This window comes from Galeopterus variegatus, unplaced genomic scaffold, assembly GCF_000696425.1.
Source record: "Galeopterus variegatus unplaced genomic scaffold, G_variegatus-3.0.2 Scaffold523, whole genome shotgun sequence".
Classification (NCBI taxonomy): Eukaryota; Metazoa; Chordata; class Mammalia; order Dermoptera; family Cynocephalidae; genus Galeopterus; species Galeopterus variegatus.
The window spans coordinates 185,369-203,979 of NW_007726634.1; the positions used below are offsets into that span (position 1 = coordinate 185,369).

General features: G+C 37.3%; 1 protein-coding gene across 1 annotated transcript in view; it reads left to right on the forward strand.

The window, feature by feature from the left end:
- Positions 1–17,871, forward strand: part of STAT4 (signal transducer and activator of transcription 4) — a 94,683-nt gene extending 76,812 nt beyond the window's left edge. The window contains exons 15-24 of the mRNA XM_008569668.1: positions 7,565–7,648; positions 9,161–9,259; positions 11,706–11,841; positions 13,252–13,301; positions 13,545–13,639; positions 13,934–14,070; positions 14,405–14,596; positions 16,003–16,069; positions 16,431–16,539; positions 17,587–17,871. Coding sequence (XP_008567890.1) covers positions 7,565–7,648; positions 9,161–9,259; positions 11,706–11,841; positions 13,252–13,301; positions 13,545–13,639; positions 13,934–14,070; positions 14,405–14,596; positions 16,003–16,069; positions 16,431–16,539; positions 17,587–17,613 — 996 coding nt within the window. The 3' untranslated portion in view covers positions 17,614–17,871. The remainder of the gene's footprint in view (positions 1–7,564; positions 7,649–9,160; positions 9,260–11,705; positions 11,842–13,251; positions 13,302–13,544; positions 13,640–13,933; positions 14,071–14,404; positions 14,597–16,002; positions 16,070–16,430; positions 16,540–17,586) is intronic.
- Positions 17,872–18,611: the final 740 nt, after the last annotated feature.

Sequence of the window (18,611 nt, forward strand, 5' to 3'; positions counted from 1 at the left end):
CCAGACTTGGAAGCTGTGTGTCTGTCCCTGTAAAATAAACATTCCCAGGAAGTAACCTTTCCCTGAGGTCCTTATCTGGCAGGGAGCTGGCTAGAGAGTGGTTACTGAACTGTAAAAACTGTTTGAATAGGAGCTGGAACCACAGCCTCTCCAGTTTGCTCTTTGTCAGTAGGCTTTAATTGATAAATGACAGTTTCAGCCACAGACTGAGGTGTTGGGTAATTTTGTTTGTGTGGTGGAAAGTCATGAAGCACAAAGAAACTGTTAGTAAAGCCTGGGTGACTTGAGTTTCATTTAACAAAATAGCCAAACAGATGTTATTTCAAGGTTCAGTGTTTTCAAACGGAGACACGCGACTCATACCCCAACTAGCCCAAGCATTTTCACGGCAAGTTAATTTGCTTCTGAACTAATTTAAGGAGCTGCAACACTTTTTAAAGGGAGAAATTGGTACAAGAATATCACAAAAAACTTAGACTTTTTAACATAACACCATCATGTAGTACCCTTATTTTACGAGCTGAGCATTGTTGCTGTTTTACATTCTTTTCTTGTGATTGTGTGATTAAAGGCTCTCTTATGTGACTGTACCATTTCCTCCCTCTTTTCATTATTTCCCAAAATCTAACCCAGTGTCTAGCACAAAATAGGTGCTCGATAAATATTCATTAAATGAATGGATTGTTTTAATTGTTTTCTATACCACATAGTTTTCCATCTGCAACATTATCATACACTATGGCTTGTAAGGAGATGAGGAATAGGGCTGGCTGGTTAGCTCACCTGTTTAGAACACGGTGCTGATAACACCGAGCTCCAGGGTTTGATCCCACCTGAGCAAGAAATTTAGATAAAAATCATCCTTATCCCAGTCATATTTTTTTTTAGTGGAGGCTTTCTTTCAAGTTAAAAGCCATAACCATTTGTTAATATATTCTAGATTTCCAGGGTATAATATTAGGCACTGAGCAGAGGAAACAAGAAAGAATATGGTGACATCTAGACCTACCATTCATTAGGTTGTATATTTTTTTCCAGATGGAGCCCTGGTCAAGTTGCTTAGCCAGTTTTCCAGTTTCTTAGTATATTATGCAATGAGTATTTTTCTTTAGAAGTACAATATGGTCTATCCAGTTATAATTCAATGCCATATAAATATCATAAATGTGGATATTTAAAGTCTGTAATCATCTTAGATGATTAAGATGGCTTTTAATATAGACATTAATGGTGCATCTCATCTATGATATTTTCCCAATCTGTAAGGAATGGACCCTGAGAATGTGAAATCAAATAATGTCTCTGGCTTGGACTGCACTGATAACAGAATGAAGACTATGACTGATGGCCATGCAAGCTTTGCTAATTAATTATGCTTTGTTTTGTGAGAGCTCTTTTCTCTAGTCATGCATATTGTATGTCAGCTTCCTTGCTGGATTTTATTGTAAGTGTACCTCACAATTGCATCAGGGGTTTTAAGTAGACTTAGAAATTAGTTAGAGTCACTGAGAAAACCTCTCGCCATCCACATTCCAGTTTAGTGAAATGATGAAGTGCTGCTGTGTACACCCAACCTTAGGGCTGGCTAGGTCAGATAACACCCAGTTCATGATGGGCAGCTTGGGTCTCATGGTGACTTGGTGGCCCATAGTCAAGCCTAAGCACAAGCCAACTACTTCATCTCATGCTCAACCAAAGAAATAGGAATGTATTTCAACACTGGAGGGTTGGAGAAGGGAAACTGGAAGTTTGGTGTGTTAATGTACTGGGAGTACTTTTAGGGGTGGTCAAAGGAATTTTTAAGGAGAAAATTTTTATATGTAACTTTCTACTAATCTAATAAGAAGTGATTCCACACTAGGCAATCTAACTACCTGCAGGCAATGTAAGGTACCACAATGATCTAGCCCAAGGGAGACAGTTTTCCATTCTGTACATCCTTCAGTAACAAATCCCAAATTTAATATCCTCATTACCAATAAAATCTTCTCATATAATTGTTATTCATATTGTCATATTAGACCAATTTTTATTATTTCAAGTTTAATACAAATGTATTCTGACTTGTTATAACACATATTCAATATTAGATCTCCCTTTCTCCCAAGGTGACCCTGCCACATCCAACCCTACCTTGACTTTTCTAGTTTAGGCAACTCCACTTCTGTTCACCTGTTTCCAGAGCTTATTATTTAAATTGTTTAAGCTTCCTATCTCCAAATTCTCTACATCCCTTTTGAGAACACAATGTGGATGCACCACATTGAGAATAATTGCTTCCCAAATTCCACCTGGGGTTCTTGTTAAAATGTAGAATCTGATTCAGTAAGCCTGAGGTGAGGCCAGAGGTCCTGTTTTTCTAACAAGATTTTAATTAATGACAATGCTGCTGGTCCTGGGCACATAGCAAGGCGATGTAAGATTTGAAAACAGCAATTTTAGGGCCGGCCCATGGCTCACTTGCGTGGTGCTGACATCACCAAGTCAAGGGTAAAGATCCCCTTACCAGTCATCTTTTAAAAAATAAAATAAAAAATAAAAAATAAATAAAAACTGCAATTTATTTCCCACTCCTTCCCACCCCAAACCCCTCCCCAGAGGTAATCATTTTTTTGAACTGTAAAGATCATGCTAATACTAATATTTCTTGATTTTTAATTTTTACATAACTCTTGAAGTCTTTCTATAACAGATAACTCCTGAAGTCTTTCTATGACAGAAAGACTTCAAGAGTTAAATATATGAATTTATATGTATGGAGAGCTGTTATAAGAGAACCATATCTGTTAAGCTCTCTTAATCTGTTATAACAGATATGGCTCTCCCTTTTTTTTTTGGTAGCTGCTCAGTATGGGGATCCAAACTCTTGACCTGATATGGCTCTCTTGTAACAGCTCTCCATACGTATAAATTCCACACTCCCCAATCTTCACAATATCATTGTATAATATTTTGGTTTAGTCAAATATTCAATGTTTATATAACTATGATTATATAAAAATTGTTGACAGCTGAACCATATAGAATTCTATGTATTTTCATTCTTATATTACTTTTAGTTGTCTTTGGATTTAATGGTTGCCTCAAGTTTTCTATTTGATTATTTTAGGTACCTGTCACTAACGTAGCCCCAAACTTTACATCAGAACTAGAAAACTTCATAATACAGTCAAACATGTCAATCTATGAGTTTCTTTCTTTTTCTTTTTTCTTGGCAACATCTCTCTGGGAACCCTCCATCTACTTGCTCCATCCCTGGCTGGTTGTCCTCTGATCCTGTTGTACAATTGTGGTTTGGTTTTGCTTTGTTTGTTGTTTTTTCTGAAACTTCCTTTGCCATTATCCTGGGGAGTCCCTCCCCTTTCTCTTGGCTGGGTTTCTGTCTTCCTCTTTCTTTATTTACTGCCTCTTTTTTATTAGGAAGACTCTTACAGTAGTTTCCAGAGAAAGTGCAGTTGGGAGTCAAATTTCTTGAGGGCTTGCGCATCTGAAAGAGGTTATCCTGGGGAGTCCCTCCCCTTTCTCTTGGCTGGGTTTCTGTCTTCCTCTTTCTTTATTTACTGCCTCTTTTTTATTAGGAAGACTCTTACAATAGTTTCCAGAGAAAGTGCAGTTGGGAGTCAAATTTCTTGAGGGCTTGCGCATCTGAAAGAGTTTGCATGTCAAGAGCACTCTCACACTTGATGATAGCTTGGCTGGATATGGGATTCTGGATTAGCAATCATTTCCCCTGAGAATTTTTAAAGCATTATTCCATTCTCTTCTACTTATTTTGTATTCTGATTTTTAATCCTTTGTAAATAACATTTTATTCCTGTACTCCTGAAACTTTAAGAATTTTCCTTTTATCCCTGATATTCTGAAATTTTACAGCAATGAGTTTTGGTATGAATCTTTATTCGTTCATTATGCTAGATATTTCATGAGCTCTTCCAATTTAAATACTCATGTCCTTTAGTTTGAGAATGTTTATTATTTATTTTTAGTAGACTATTGAAAACATGTAAAAACATATAAAGGATAATAGAATGAACTCCCACCAGTCAGCTTAAAAATTCAAACTTTGAACTTATACTTGAAGACACCTGGTACCTCTCATTAATCCTTTTCCTTGCGTATACCCAGCCACCTCGCCATGCAGAGGTAACCACTGTCCTGAATTTTGGTGTTTATTATTCCCAAGAATGCTTTTATACTTTTGCTGTAAATGAATATGTACCTAAACACTTTGTATTATTTTTTATTATAATTTTAAATTTTCTATAGATGACAATTTATATATCTTATTGCAACTTGCTTTTCTTGCTCAAGAAAATATTTTCAAAGACTAATCCCATGTTGATTCATGGTGTTCTAGATTATTCATTTCAACTGCTGTAGAGTCTTTTACAATATATTGAGCTATTCTCCTTTTGGTGAACAGTTTTTAACATTATGAATAATTCTACTATAAACATTCTCCAATTAACATTCTTCTGTATGTCTTTTTCTACATGAGTGCAAGAAATGCTTTGACCTATATATACATATGACAAGAATTGATGTGTATGGGTAATGTGTATCTTCTACTTTTTTAGATATTGAGAGATTGTTCTTCAAAGTCATTGTACCAACCCCCTTAAGCAGTTTATAAGAGTTCCCATTTGGTTATGTATTTGGCATTTCCTCTACTCCACTTAACACAGTTCTCTTTCTGGAGCTTGTTAATTTGTTGTTGGAGTTCATGTATTAATTCTTTATTTGTTATCTTTTCTATCCTATTTTTCATTTTTTGCTTTTCTGTTTTACTTTCTAAGAAATCCCCTCTACTCTACTTTCAGTCCTTCTACTGACTTATTTCTTATTGTATTTTCAATTGTTCATTATTATATTCTGAATGTTCCTTTTAATAGCATCCTGTTCTTGTTTCCCTAATGTAATATTTGTTATATATAGTTTTTAAAACATTTTTAAGAAATTGTTAATGGACATTTTCAAATATATACAAAAGTAGAGAGAAAATGTGATGAACCCCCATATATGCATCATCTTACTTCATGATGATGATTAACATTTTGCCCATGTTATTTCATCTGATTTTCTTCTACACACACATTTTTTTCTGGAATCCTTAAATTCCAGTTAGTATAGCTTCTTCTTCATTGATACTTCAGTAGGTGTCTGTAGAATATAAGAAGTTTTTAAACCTAATCGCAATACCCTTATCAAAAAAACCCAAAGATAGCAATTTCTTTTTTTTTTTTCTTTTCTTTTCTTTCTTTCTTTTTTTTTTTTTTTTTTTGTGGTGGCTGGTCGGCTTGTACAGAGATCTGAACTCATGACTCTGGTGTTATAAGGCTGCACTCTGACCAACTGAGCTAACTGGCCAGCCCCAAAATAACAATTTCTTAAAATCCTTATTTAATAAAACCCTATTCCTTGTTCAAATTTCTCCATTGTCTCAAAAAGGCCTTTTTATAGTTGATTTGTGCAAATTAGTATCCAGACAATATTCACCCATTTCAATTGGTTGATTTGCCTTTTGTGTGTGCCATTTATTTGTTGAACAAACTAAGCCTAATATACCTTTTTTTTACTATCTTTTTTTGAAATCTTCTTTAGCTTTTTTGCATTATCTTTCCTTTTGAGTCCTTTTTTTTTTTTTTGCATCTATATTTCATGTGAGAGGCTTTGTCAAACATCTGATGATTGTTAGCTTGCTGTTTATAATTAAGAGAATGAAACTAACATACTTCCTGGAGTTGAAATCAACCTAAGTGTCCATTGACAGATGACTGGATAAGGAAAATGTGTTGTATATACTCAATGGAATGCTACTCAGCCATAAAAAAAGAATGAAATTCTGCCATTCATAGCAACATGGATGAACTTGGAGAAAATTATGTTAAGTGAAGTAAACCAGGCACAGAAAGAAAAATACTGCACATCCTCACTCATAAGTGGGAGCTAAAAGAAAGAAAGAAAGAATCACAATAATACATTAAGCTTTAAAAAAAAGAAAAAGAGAACAGAACTGTGGTTATTAGAGGTGGGAAAGGGGGAGTGGGAATGGGGTTGGCAAGAAACTAGTTAAGGGTCACAAAGATTGATAACCTTTTGTAAACATGAGTATACTAATTATCCTTATTTGACCACTTATTGTACACATGTATTGATATTCAATTCTGTATCCCACAAATATACATAATCAATCATCTTTCAATTAAAAAAACTGTCAAAAAAAAACCCACAAAAAAAATTGTTTTAAATTAAAAAAAAAAAAAAGACCAATTTCCAATGGGCCTGGTGGAAATCACCCTTACGTCTGTAAGGGTGATTATTAGAACCTGGCTATTTCATGGGGAGATTCCCTACAAGGCAGTACCTGCAAGTTGACTCCCTTGGTCTGGTCCACTTCTCAGATATCTTTTGTGGTGATTTTAAGCCTGGCTATGAGCATCTAGATGTCAAACAGAGAAGGGGGCATGGACTTCACCATAGACCTTCACAGGATCTTCCTCTCTTTAGCACGTCACCCCACCCTTGCCCACAGCTTGACCTTATACCCACAGTGCAGAGAGCCTCTTTCATACCTCTGGTTCATCTGTTCCAAAGTGTAAACCTCCATCTCCTGTCCATGTTGGGGAGGGATGGACACCTCATTGCCCGGGCTGGGGGCTCTTCACCGCACCTCCTGTTCAGCCCCTTTTACTCTGCAGCTTCAGAGTGGCCCAGTGCTGCCAGCGCCTGGATTCTCAGTTCCACCCTCACGTCACACTCCCCCACCTCTCACTTGTGGATCTAGATTATGGTTTTACTTTATTGGAAAGGGAATAAAACTCCAGGTGTTACTTTACTGGAGTTTCTGGAGGGAGCAGAGGACAATGCATGTACTCCCCCACTGTGTTTAAACAGAAGGAAATCTTGCTTTCTTTTTAAACAAATTTGTTATGACACTAAGACTTGTTTCTATATACATATACATATATTGTTTTTATTAATATTTGGTAAATCAAAATGACTAGTTTTCAAAAAATAAAATAAAGGGCCGGCCCGGTGGCGCACTGGATAGTGCGCCGCTTGGGAAGCGCGGCGGCGCTCCCGCCCGAGGGTTCGGATCCCACATGCAGACCGGTTCCCGTTCACTGGCTGAGCGAGGCGTGGGAGCAGCACCGAGGGTTGCAATCCCGTTGCCGGTCCCCGGTCCGGTACGGGGGCAACACTGAGGGTTGCGATCCGTTGCCGGACACGGAAAAAAGACAAAAAAAAAATAAAAATAAAAATAAATAATAATAAAATAAAATAAAATAAGGAATGACTTCTCTGAATTTCAACTGATGAAAATATGCTAGAATTTTAAAAGCCAGAAATTATCTTGTTTTGGAAACTTAAAATCATTCTGTTTGTGGAAATGAAGATTTCTCAAACTCTATATATAACTTTTAAGACAACAAGGGGGAATGTCCAATAATAGGGAATGCTTGCAGGGATTTACTGTAAGCTTATTAACTTTTATAGAAATAGGTTTAATATTAGATAGCAAGTACGCATTTGTAAGATAACAATTTATTTCTTTCTCCCTTAGGGCTGTCACATGGTGACTGAAGAGCTTCATTCCATAACCTTTGAGACACAGATCTGCCTCTATGGCCTGATCATAGATTTGGAGGTAGGAGTTTCAAGAAACATTTACTATTTACTAATAACATTTGCAGGAATTAGTCAGCATTTGTAGGTGATGGCTCAGTCTTTTCTAGATTTTAGTACATTCCCTATTCATTTTGTTTTCATTTAGAAAAGCAGTATATCAAGTATTCACTAAATAGTTAACATACTTTTCTGGTTAAATATGAATGATAAAATCTCATGAGTATTATGAATTCAATGTATTTTGAATAATTTGTTGCCCAGATTGCATTTTTGTTCGTTTATTTTCTGGGATTTCCTGAATCATGAATACTCAGTGGAAAGCCTAAAAAATAAGTATTTTTGAACCATGTCATGTGGTAATATATTTTATTTTCTTTTTGTAGTGATATATTTTCAAAATTTAATGTGTACATAAAAAGATCTCTCATAAGGAAGGTTTCTCTAATGTAATGAGCAAAGATGAATGATAGGATAATTAACAGTACATTGTTTTGATCCTTTTGCAACAGTCACCAATGAAATCAAAGAATGAATAAAGAAACATTGGGACTTAAATTGAACATGACTGACTATGGGCTCCTTTAAGTCAGGACGCTATGCCTTGATTGTCACTCCATTGACTGCCTAGTCCAATGCCTAGCAGATGGTAGATGCTCAATATTTGTTGAATAAATAAATGAATAAGTACTTGAATGAACAAACACATTTGCACACACCCTGAATATGATCCTATTCGTGGAGTGTGTTGTTTTAGAGTTTCTGCCTTTGCTTCTTTATCTTAATGAATACCAACATGTTTGCAAATCTTTCACAAATTCTTTCCTAATCTTTTTTCCATAAACCTCTGTTTCCATGAGCTATTAAGTTCCTTAACTGGATATTTCACTGTCCATAGATATCTGATGTCTATTATTGGGGAGGGACTATTGTAAGTTGATTAGTCTCCCAGGCTAGTCTGTGAACGCCTGTTTATTCCATAAGTTAGAAAATTATAGTACCAGTAGTACTAAATTGAGTTCTGCAACAATAGAGTAGGTGGCTCTATTTCCCATAGTTTATTTACCTCTTCACCTTTTACAGTAAAAACTCCCACTGCCAGTACTGACATTAATTCAGTGTCATGTCATAATCTGAATGTATTGGTTCAATCCAGAGATAAATTAAAAATGAGATTCTTTAACTTATAAAGAGGATAGTTGCCAAGTCAATGGAATCCCTAATTAGTTGCATTTGAGACAGTGTGTGACATAAGAAAGTTTAAATATTTACATGATATCAAGGAAGATATTGGGGAAGCTGCCTGACTGAGCACTCTGAAGGATTCCTGTTCTTCCCCCTGTACTGTGACTCAAATATGCTCAGAAAGCTCCACTGCCTTCACAAGTCATTTTAGTGACCAGGCAGTGCAGACATCAGGATTGGAGGAATGGGGTTTTCTTAGATGGCTCGTTAGAGGAGAGGGTCAAGTGTAAGACCAATGTGAAGTGGGACGACCTGTAATAACTATGCTTTTTTGTTTTCTTTAAACCAGACCAGCTCATTACCTGTGGTGATGATTTCCAATGTCAGCCAGTTACCTAATGCTTGGGCGTCCATCATTTGGTACAATGTATCAACCAATGATTCCCAGGTAGAGTCTCTATTCCTATCTCTCCTCCTTTAATTTTATTTGATTTGTTTTATTGTCAACAAAACCATCTTCATCAAAAGGAGTGTGTTTGTGTGTGTGTGTGTGCGCACACATAGATATGTCTTTGTGAGTTGTTTTATTTCTAGTTGTAATATGTTCGGATGTACTTGAACACTGAGAGAGTTCTGGATGACAAAAGTGACAGACAGGTATTTGTTATTCCTGAGGGTCTGGTCAGCCCAACTATGTGCATTACAGAGAGTTCTAGAGCCATCCTATGGCTCTGTTAACTAGGCTTATCCCGGAATTTGATATCTGACCTCTTCAAATACTTGTGGCCACACCTTGACACAGTCTCTTCTACAAAGGTACACCACTGGTTTCCAAATAAGTAGCTGGAATATACATCAGTCTTGCCTAACCATACTCTGACAACACAAATTTTCAAGTCGATTATAGACTTCATCCATCCTAGGCTCAAGCTGGGTTTTAATGCCATCTGGTGGTTATTGGAGACACTGACAAAAAACTGGCCTCAAGTCACAAAGCAAGCAGAGAATAGATGCTCTTCTTATCAGTCAGCCAAGGAAGGGAGTAGCAAAAAAGATGAGTCAGCGCTTCCCCCTCTCCTTCTTACAAAACCTCAGTGTGTTGTCCTGGAAACCACCAGGGTCTAGAGAAAATAGGTCAGATGTAAATAACATTTCTTCAAAGCAAACGTTCTCTCCAAAGGGAAGAATTCTGTTAGCGTAGTTCCCAGCAATAAGAACAAAGTCATATGAGTCAGCGCTAAGTGTTCTTACCCTTTAATTCAACGTTCCTGGCAAGGGAACTACATGGAGCATGACTCAGCCCTATTCCTTCCCATCCTCAGGTGCCCTGGCGTCTGAGACAGATGAACTGCGGAGAGGAAGGCTGCACACGGAGTGCCCTGTGCCAAGCTTCCTCTCAGCCCCAAAAGCAAAGAACAGAACTCACTGAAAAAGTCACCTGGTCTTTAAGGCCAATGACAGCCAATGCCTCTAAGATTAAATGCCATTTCCCATTAGGGATGACACCATGTTCAGCTTTTTTTCCAACTCCAGGATGTAGGAGGGGAGTCGGGCTACTTCTCTGTCCTCCAGCCTCAAAGCTCAGTGCTGCACTTCGTTTTCTTCCACAGCCATCTTCTGTAAGAAAGCCACCAGAGTTGTCACGCTAGCCATCCCAGATTTACTCAGTGCCAGGATGAGAATCTGGAGATGGAGATCATATGCAGCTCCTAAAACACAGATTCACAGCCTGGTTACAGAACCAAGCCAAACAACTAACTCTGGCTTCTCTTCTTAATTCTATCCTTCTCTAAAGCCTAAGCTCTTAGACCTGGATTGTATTCTGTGCTTTCTGGTCATTTTTCCAGACATGATTCTCAGGTGCAAGGAAAACTGCCTCCCTGAATTTTTTTTTTTCCCTTCATCCCTCTCTTTCCTATCTCCCATTCCTTATTGGATGTTGTCTTTTTTTATTCTTACCTTCTGAAAAGTTTTTTTTTTAATATCTTGATTTGGTTGTTTTTCTTGCTACCCACCTTAGCTCATGTTCGCCAACGGCCTTCTGCAGGTACTGTGCTAGATATTTCAATTCTTTCCCTCCTTCCCTTCTTAGAACACATTTCTTGGCTTTCACGACTATCTGTTTCCCAGTTATCTGGAACAAAGTCTTTTGTTCACTATTATTGACACAGTTTCTTGCACAAACAACCTTGATTGTAGTTGATTATACAGAATACTCTTTTATCTACAACAAAATAAGCCGACTATACTATCCATAAAACAGGAATCTGAGATTAATTATAAAATAATATGTAGGATCATCTACCTTAGCCTGGGACTTAACCGTTTCTTGCACTTTGGGATGATTTATCTGGTCAAGGAATAACTTGTGCCAACCCATGATAAGCCAATTCAATAACATGATAATAGGTTTTGTTTAATATGTAGGATCATCTACCTTAGCCTGGGACTTAACCGTTTCTTGCACTTTGGGATGATTTGTCTGGTCAAGGAATAACTTGTGCCAACCCATGATAAGCCAATTCAATAACATGATAATAGGTTTTGTTTAAGATCGACATTATTTCAGAAAAGAGTTCGTCTGCCCAATGATTTGTTGGACAGTGTTAAGCACTTGTATGAGTTGATTGATAGTTGATAGTCTAGGGAAAGTTAAAGAGATACCAAATGATTCTTTCAATATAGATGGATCCATGTATTATATTAGACTCAAGGAAAAAGGAGCCCTTTAGGAAAAGACAAAAATTAGTTTTCAAACAAACAGCAGACTTGAGACTATATTCTGTATTGTTAACTTAGATTGGCCTAAAGAGTTTAAATCAGGAATTCTATATATTGAATTAGTGTTTTCAGTGTAATTAACAAATATAATCATCATCATAACTATATTTCAGAACTTGTTTTTTTTTAATAACCCTCCATCTGCCACTTTGAGTCAACTCCTGGAAGTGATGAGCTGGCAGTTTTCGTCATATGTCGGTCGTGGCCTCAATTCAGATCAACTCAATATGCTGGCAGATAAGCTTACAGGTGAGAGCTGGTAGATAGGGAGGATTTACCTCTGTTTTTGATACTCAAAGTGTTTTAAAGAACCGGATAATATCATTACTATTAATCATAATGATCATCACAATTTATTGGGTGCCTACTATATTGCCAGGCACAGGGCTAGAGCTATATTATCTCTAATTTTCACAGAAGTTCTTCAAGGCCAACATTATTCTACCCACTTTATAGATGAGGATACTGGAGCGCAGAGGTTAGGTGACCTGCCATGACTGCGTGGCTAGTACCTAGCAGAGGCAAGATGCCAACCTGGCCTACCCAGTTCCAAATCCTCTTCATTTCCATTCCACACTGCAGTCTCCAGGGTGTTCTTATGCTACTGCCACAGAATGTGACGGGAAGCGTTCATGGTGCCTTAATCTTTCATATTAATATCTCAATTGACATTAACCAACTGAAAAATGACTGATTCCTTCATCAGGTCCAGGAAATTTAATAGAAATTGAAAACCACATGGGTAATACTTAATTATGCATACCAAGAAAGTTTCAGCTTTGACTAAGATTTCTAAAGTTTGCAAAATAGTCATTGGTACTACATGTAGCAACTATAAGTTTTTCTAAAGGAATTTTAAGAGATATATGTATTTTGACAAGTCTGGGATGAACACATTTAGCACCAAAAAAGAGTTAAAATTGGATCTGTATGCATTTCTGATTAGAGCAAGGATCTAATTTGATCCTTATTTAATTCATAAACAGCAATAGTGGGCATTCAATAAATATTTGTTAATATGTGAATAAAGCTTTTAAATATGTTGTATAGATAACAGCCATATTCTTTCAGATCTTCATCAAATTATCCTTGTAGGTATAATTTCCTTAAAAGTTTAGGTAGAAACTCTTGCATCTTTTACTGCTCTGGATCAAAACAGTCAGTGGCTGCTATGGCCTAACAGATTTCTAGTTCATTCTTTTCATCTTAATAGTCAAGGTTCCTGGTAATCTGGCTATACCTAACTTATACAAGCTTATTTTATAGTGTTTGTTCACCAACATTAGGCTACCCTTACTGTCTCGTATGTGAGCATGGTCATGTTTACCACTCCTTGTCCCACATTATTCTTGCTCCCTGGAGTGGCCTCCTTCCTCTCCTCTGACAGTTCATATCCTACCCATTTACCGAGTCCTGATCCTAGACACTCACCCCTGCCTTAACCTAGCTCTTCCATCAAAAGCTTTTTTCCTAGATAAATTTCTTAGGAGCAAGGATGATATCTTATATTTTTACTGTACCTGGCACTCAGTACACTGTAAACCCATAACATGTACTTAAGAAATGCATGAAAGGGTGGAAAAAAGAACTCCATATTGAGTACAAAATTGAACAGTCTCATTGGTGAATTATAAATCTCATTCTTTTCTTCTGTTTTAGTTCAGTCTAGCTACAGTGATGGTCACCTCTCCTGGGCCAAGTTCTGCAAGGTACAAACAGGGAAGGGGGGACATCATTTAAATGCTTTCCTTTTTTTTCTAATGCTCTTTTCTAAGCCTCCATATCATTACCCTGAGTTTTGAAGATCTCCTGGATAAGATTGCTTTAAAAAGAAACTCCAAAGTGTTGTCCAATGTAAAGAAAATATTTCATTGAAAAATGGAATTTGAATTATTATATCAACATTACTACTTAAATAATCATTGTCCTAATGTGCTTGTTTATTCCAATAGGAACACTTACCTGGTAAATCATTTACCTTTTGGACATGGCTTGAAGCAATATTGGATCTAATTAAGAAACACATTCTTCCCCTTTGGATTGATGGGTGAGTTACAGGATATACTTTCCATATTAGTTAATAAGGTTTTTTTCCATGTTGTTATTGGTTTTTTCCCCTTTCTTTTTCTTTTAAACATGTTTAGCGCCACAGGGGAAAAAAATAGCTGTGGTTTCTTATATTCTTCATAGAGTATCAATATTTATATTAATCTTCCTGAGTATTTTATGTACAATTGACTTCTGATTATACTGAGAACAAATTTCAGGTCTGCTCTTTGTGAATGAAATAAATACAAGTGCGATAATGATCAGATAAAACTATGCATTGTTGCTCTTTTAGGTATGTCATGGGCTTTGTTAGCAAAGAGAAGGAGCGGCTCTTACTAAAGGATAAAATGCCTGGAACCTTTTTATTAAGATTCAGCGAAAGCCATCTTGGAGGAATAACTTTCACCTGGGTGGACCATTCTGAAAATGGTACATGCTCACTACAGTTTACTCACGTGAATTTAGTATTCTTGAGTTTGCTCACTGGGATTTCAGTTTTCACAAGTGTGTGGTATGTTGATCTGTTTTCATGTGCTCGGGGGAGTTGAATATTAGTTGCTGTGGTTGTCCCAGAATAGGGTACCCATGAATTCTAAAAGGCTGAGTGGTCACCCTCTATTACATGCATGGACTGTACTGTCCCGACTGCAGAAGAACTGGCATTGTTTTACAACCAGTGACATGAAGGTAATGTGAGCAGGAAGAATGGCCACAAAGAATGCCTGCAGGAACCTGGATATTCCTTCAATTTCTGTTTTTCCAGGAGAAGTGAGATTCCACTCTGTGGAACCCTACAATAAAGGACGGTTGTCTGCTCTGCCATTTGCTGACATCCTTCGAGACTACAAGGTTATTATGGCTGAAAACATTCCCGAAAATCCTCTGAAGTACCTATACCCTGACATTCCCAAAGACAAAGCCTTTGGTAAACACTACAGCTCCCAGCCATGTGAAGGTTAGATTCTTTCTGCTTACTTCTCTTTTTAAGATTTTGGAAACTAACCTCATATCAGAGCAAAGTAAATGAAGTTCCTCTTTTTGTTGACTTTGATCTTTGTAAGATCTGATAGGCACGTGGAGGTCAAAACCTTAGAAATGAAGTGATATGTCAGCAGTTCCCAAAAAGGGACCACTGAGGCTAACACTAGCAGAGCAATAACCAGTAGCTGCAACCAGACCTCACCATGGCCATGGGGGCCTCTCACAGCCACTTGTAGGGCTTCAGTTTTCTCCTTTGAAAAATAGGAGTCGTGCTGACTTCACTTCCGTGACTGGGGGAAAGGATTAGAAGCTTTTAAACACAAGGCAAGCTTGTGTTTTGCCAAGGAACCCCAGGGTTTATAAGTTTTATATTTTCCCCTTTATAGTCTTCGAACTCAGAGAGTATTTGTTCATTTGCCAGGGAGGGAACATGGGGGTCTGTGCTTCCTCTCCCTCCCCTCAACCCCAGCCTACCTTCCCTGGTTGTATCCTAAGGGCCTAGAACAGTACCTGGCCAAAATAGGCATTCAGTGAATATTTGTTGAATATATGAAAGAAGACTCATGAATTTAGCTATATAATTGTAAGATAAGTTCACTATTCTGTTTCTTTAATGAAAGTGTAAAAAATCCATACAAACATTCATCTATAGCAATTAGATGTCTGGGCATCATCTTGTGGAATATCCTACAGTCGTCAGTCACAGGTGGTGACTTTGCTGCCTCTGACTTCATCCCTTCTGACACAAACAAACAAAAATACAAAAGAAAACAAAAACAAAAAATGGTGACTTTTGAGTGACTTTCTACATCTGATCAAATGAGATAACAAATGTCAATGCAACAAATTAGTTGGAAAATTGGACCAAGCACTAGTTCCATGTGGTATACCAGAGAAATTTGGGGAATGTTCTCAAGAGGTTTGCACATTCTATTGCTTCAGTACAGTGGTCCTTTTAGGAACACTGACGTCCAAGCTTCAGAATTTTTGTAATTGTAAGGTTACGATTGGTGTCAGTTTTAATGAAAAGAACTAGGTTACTATAAATTGCCCAATACATGAATAAATTGGTCCTTGTAATCAAACTTAAACGCAATGTAGAAGACAGGTAATATAGTTGACTCTCAATTTTTCTTACTCATTTTAGAGACATTTATGTAAAGTCAGATTAGACCTGTGAGAGATTTGTTTTCTCTTCTTGTACATTTTATGCTTATCTAAAAGATAGTATTCTCTATTCAACCAAACCTTTTTTGTGATCACTGAACAACTGTATTATTTCTCTTTCTTTTAGCATTGCTGATATTATTCTAGACTCTTTTTTCTTTTATTAATAATATTGATAATAATTTTTCCCAACACTGTGCCTTTCTTTTCCAGTTTCAAGACCAACAGAAAGGGGAGACAAAGGTTATGTTCCTTCAGTTTTTATCCCCATTTCAACAATGTGAGTAATCTTAGTCACATGTAAAATATTTATTATTGAATTTATTTTTTTTTAAAAAAGCTATAAGAGATTTAAGGTGGAACAGAGTACATATAACTGAGAATAAAGCATTTTAATGCCCAATAAAGCATTTTATGTCCCATTTCCTTTCACACATAAAGCTAGCAGGGCACACTTAACGCAGTCTATCATGACTGGAATTACAAAGTTGCCCTTTTATATGCCATATATTCCATGGCAGGTTGAGTGCTCTGATATGAAGTGATGAATTGGGCAGCTCCGTGTCACAAGGAGATGAAGCCCTAGAAATGAGCGATTATTTTCTGATCCTTTTCAGTATTCACCTCGTTCTCTCTTCTAGCCGAAGTGACTCAGCTGAACCGCATTCTCCGTCAGACCTTCTTCCCATGTCTCCAAGTGTATATGCGGTGCTCAGAGAAAACCTGAGTCCCACAACCATTGAAACTGCAGTACGTGCCCTTTCTTTCCATTGCTGATCAAGAGCATTTCCAGTGAAGCGAGGGTGGTGTGGAATCAGAGAGGCTCCAGTACTGCCCGGGCAGGGAGAAAACATGCTTATTGGAACAAATTCATGGGAATAACACGAAGGGCGTCTCTATGAGCCTGTATATTACTGATACTACGGGCACTGAAAGCAGGCACCTTCGCTTGCTTGAACTGCTTTAAATTCTTTCCATCAAAAACCACCAGAGGGCACAATATTCCTATGTGCTGCTCAAGCACACTGTCCCTGTTTCTACCATTGGACCCATCGCTCCCCACCACTGTCCGCTTTGGCCAACAACATATATTAGTCAATATTTGTAAGCCTAGTTTAATATCTATTTTAACAGTGCAAGCACCACAAATTCCAATTTTTCTTGATTGTTACTTGCACTACTAGTTGCTGTAGATTCTCTAAGAAGTAAATGAATAACAATCAATAGCAGCATAATAATACTCTTCTTTTTGAGAACTGGGTCATAATCTTTAATGCAATAATGTTATTTAGGAAGCACTCTATTTGTTCTTATCCCCCAGTACTGTCAAGGGGTTCAAACTCCCAATTTTTACATGAAATTGAACATACATAGAAATAATAGAATCTTGGAGAGACCCTGAGCCCCAAAAAGATTTGTATATGGTTATAAATGAAGTGGTTTTTAGTCATTCTCTTGAAGATTTCCAGGGATGATAGCTTATTTCAATGTTGGCTGCCCTTAAATAATTAAATTATGAATGTTTACATGAACTTTTGCTATATTTTGCACCCATTTTTTAGTTATGTTTTTGGTGGGATTAATGGGCCTTCTTAAAACAGTTTCATCTACTTGAAAGTTGCCTTTTATTTTAGACTGAATAACCCCAATTACTTTTGTGAATACTTAGTAGTTATTTGCTAGAAAGATTATGGAGTATTTAGGAGACAAGAGGATGTTTATATCCCTACCCAAGAAATAAGAATTTGTTTGCAAAACAGCAATTTCCTCAAAGATCATTTTCATTTTCAATTTTAGATGAAGTCTCCATATTCTGCTGAATGACAGTATAACTCTGACACCCCAAAGAAGGAAGCAAATGAAAAAGTTTAAAGACTATTCTTTGCCTACAACCACATCTTATTTCTTCAGCTTTGTAAATACCGGTTTCCAGGAAATGGTTGCAGTCTGAAGCTGTCCCCTCACTGGCACGGCACCCCCGGTTAGGAGTGTTGTGATTGAAATGCTAAAACCAAAGCTTCAGATAAACTTGCAAGATAAGACAACTTTAAGAAACCAGTGTTAATAACAATATCAACAGAAGGCTTGTTTGCATGTGTTTGTTTTATTTCTGATTTTGTTTCTCAGGTGTTACTTATGATTTTGGTTCTACGTATAAGTGTTAACATTTCAGGGTAGGTCATGAATAACAAAGTCACACCTACATTACTCAAAAAATAGCAGGAAAGCCTGAGGGGAAAACCATGTAAGCTAAGCAGTGTCAGTTCTAGCAGGTCAGAGTCATCGCAGTAGATTCAAGATGGAAATAATAATGGGGCATTAACAGCAGCAATTCAGAGGGTGTCCGGGGTGAATTATGAAGTCTCTTGATGGCCATGTCAACATTGTTTCAACTATGGGGTTTATAGCTGCTGGTACCACAGCCACAGACACTTCTCTTATTATGAGAGGAATCCAGAATCGTTTCTCATGGTATCTTGGGCAAATTGCACGGATATTATAGGCATCAAAAGCAGATGCATGAGTAAGAATCTCATGAAGAATGGGAAGAGAATAACACCTCTGGCCGTGGGTGACTGATTTCCTCTGTGGTTGCACATTTTTCACTTCTAGAAGAGGTTGGCTGGGTGGTTCTATTATCCTTCCCAGCTCTAATGGTCTATGGTCCCATGAATCCAATCTGAGCCTGGGGTGAGGGGTTTAGCATGAGAAGTCCCATCCCTTCAGTTTCTCTGTTGGAGAAGAAGGGCAGGTGGTTTACTATTTAGCATGAGAAGTCCCATCCCTTCAGTTTCTCTGTTGGAGAAGAAGGGCAGGTGGTT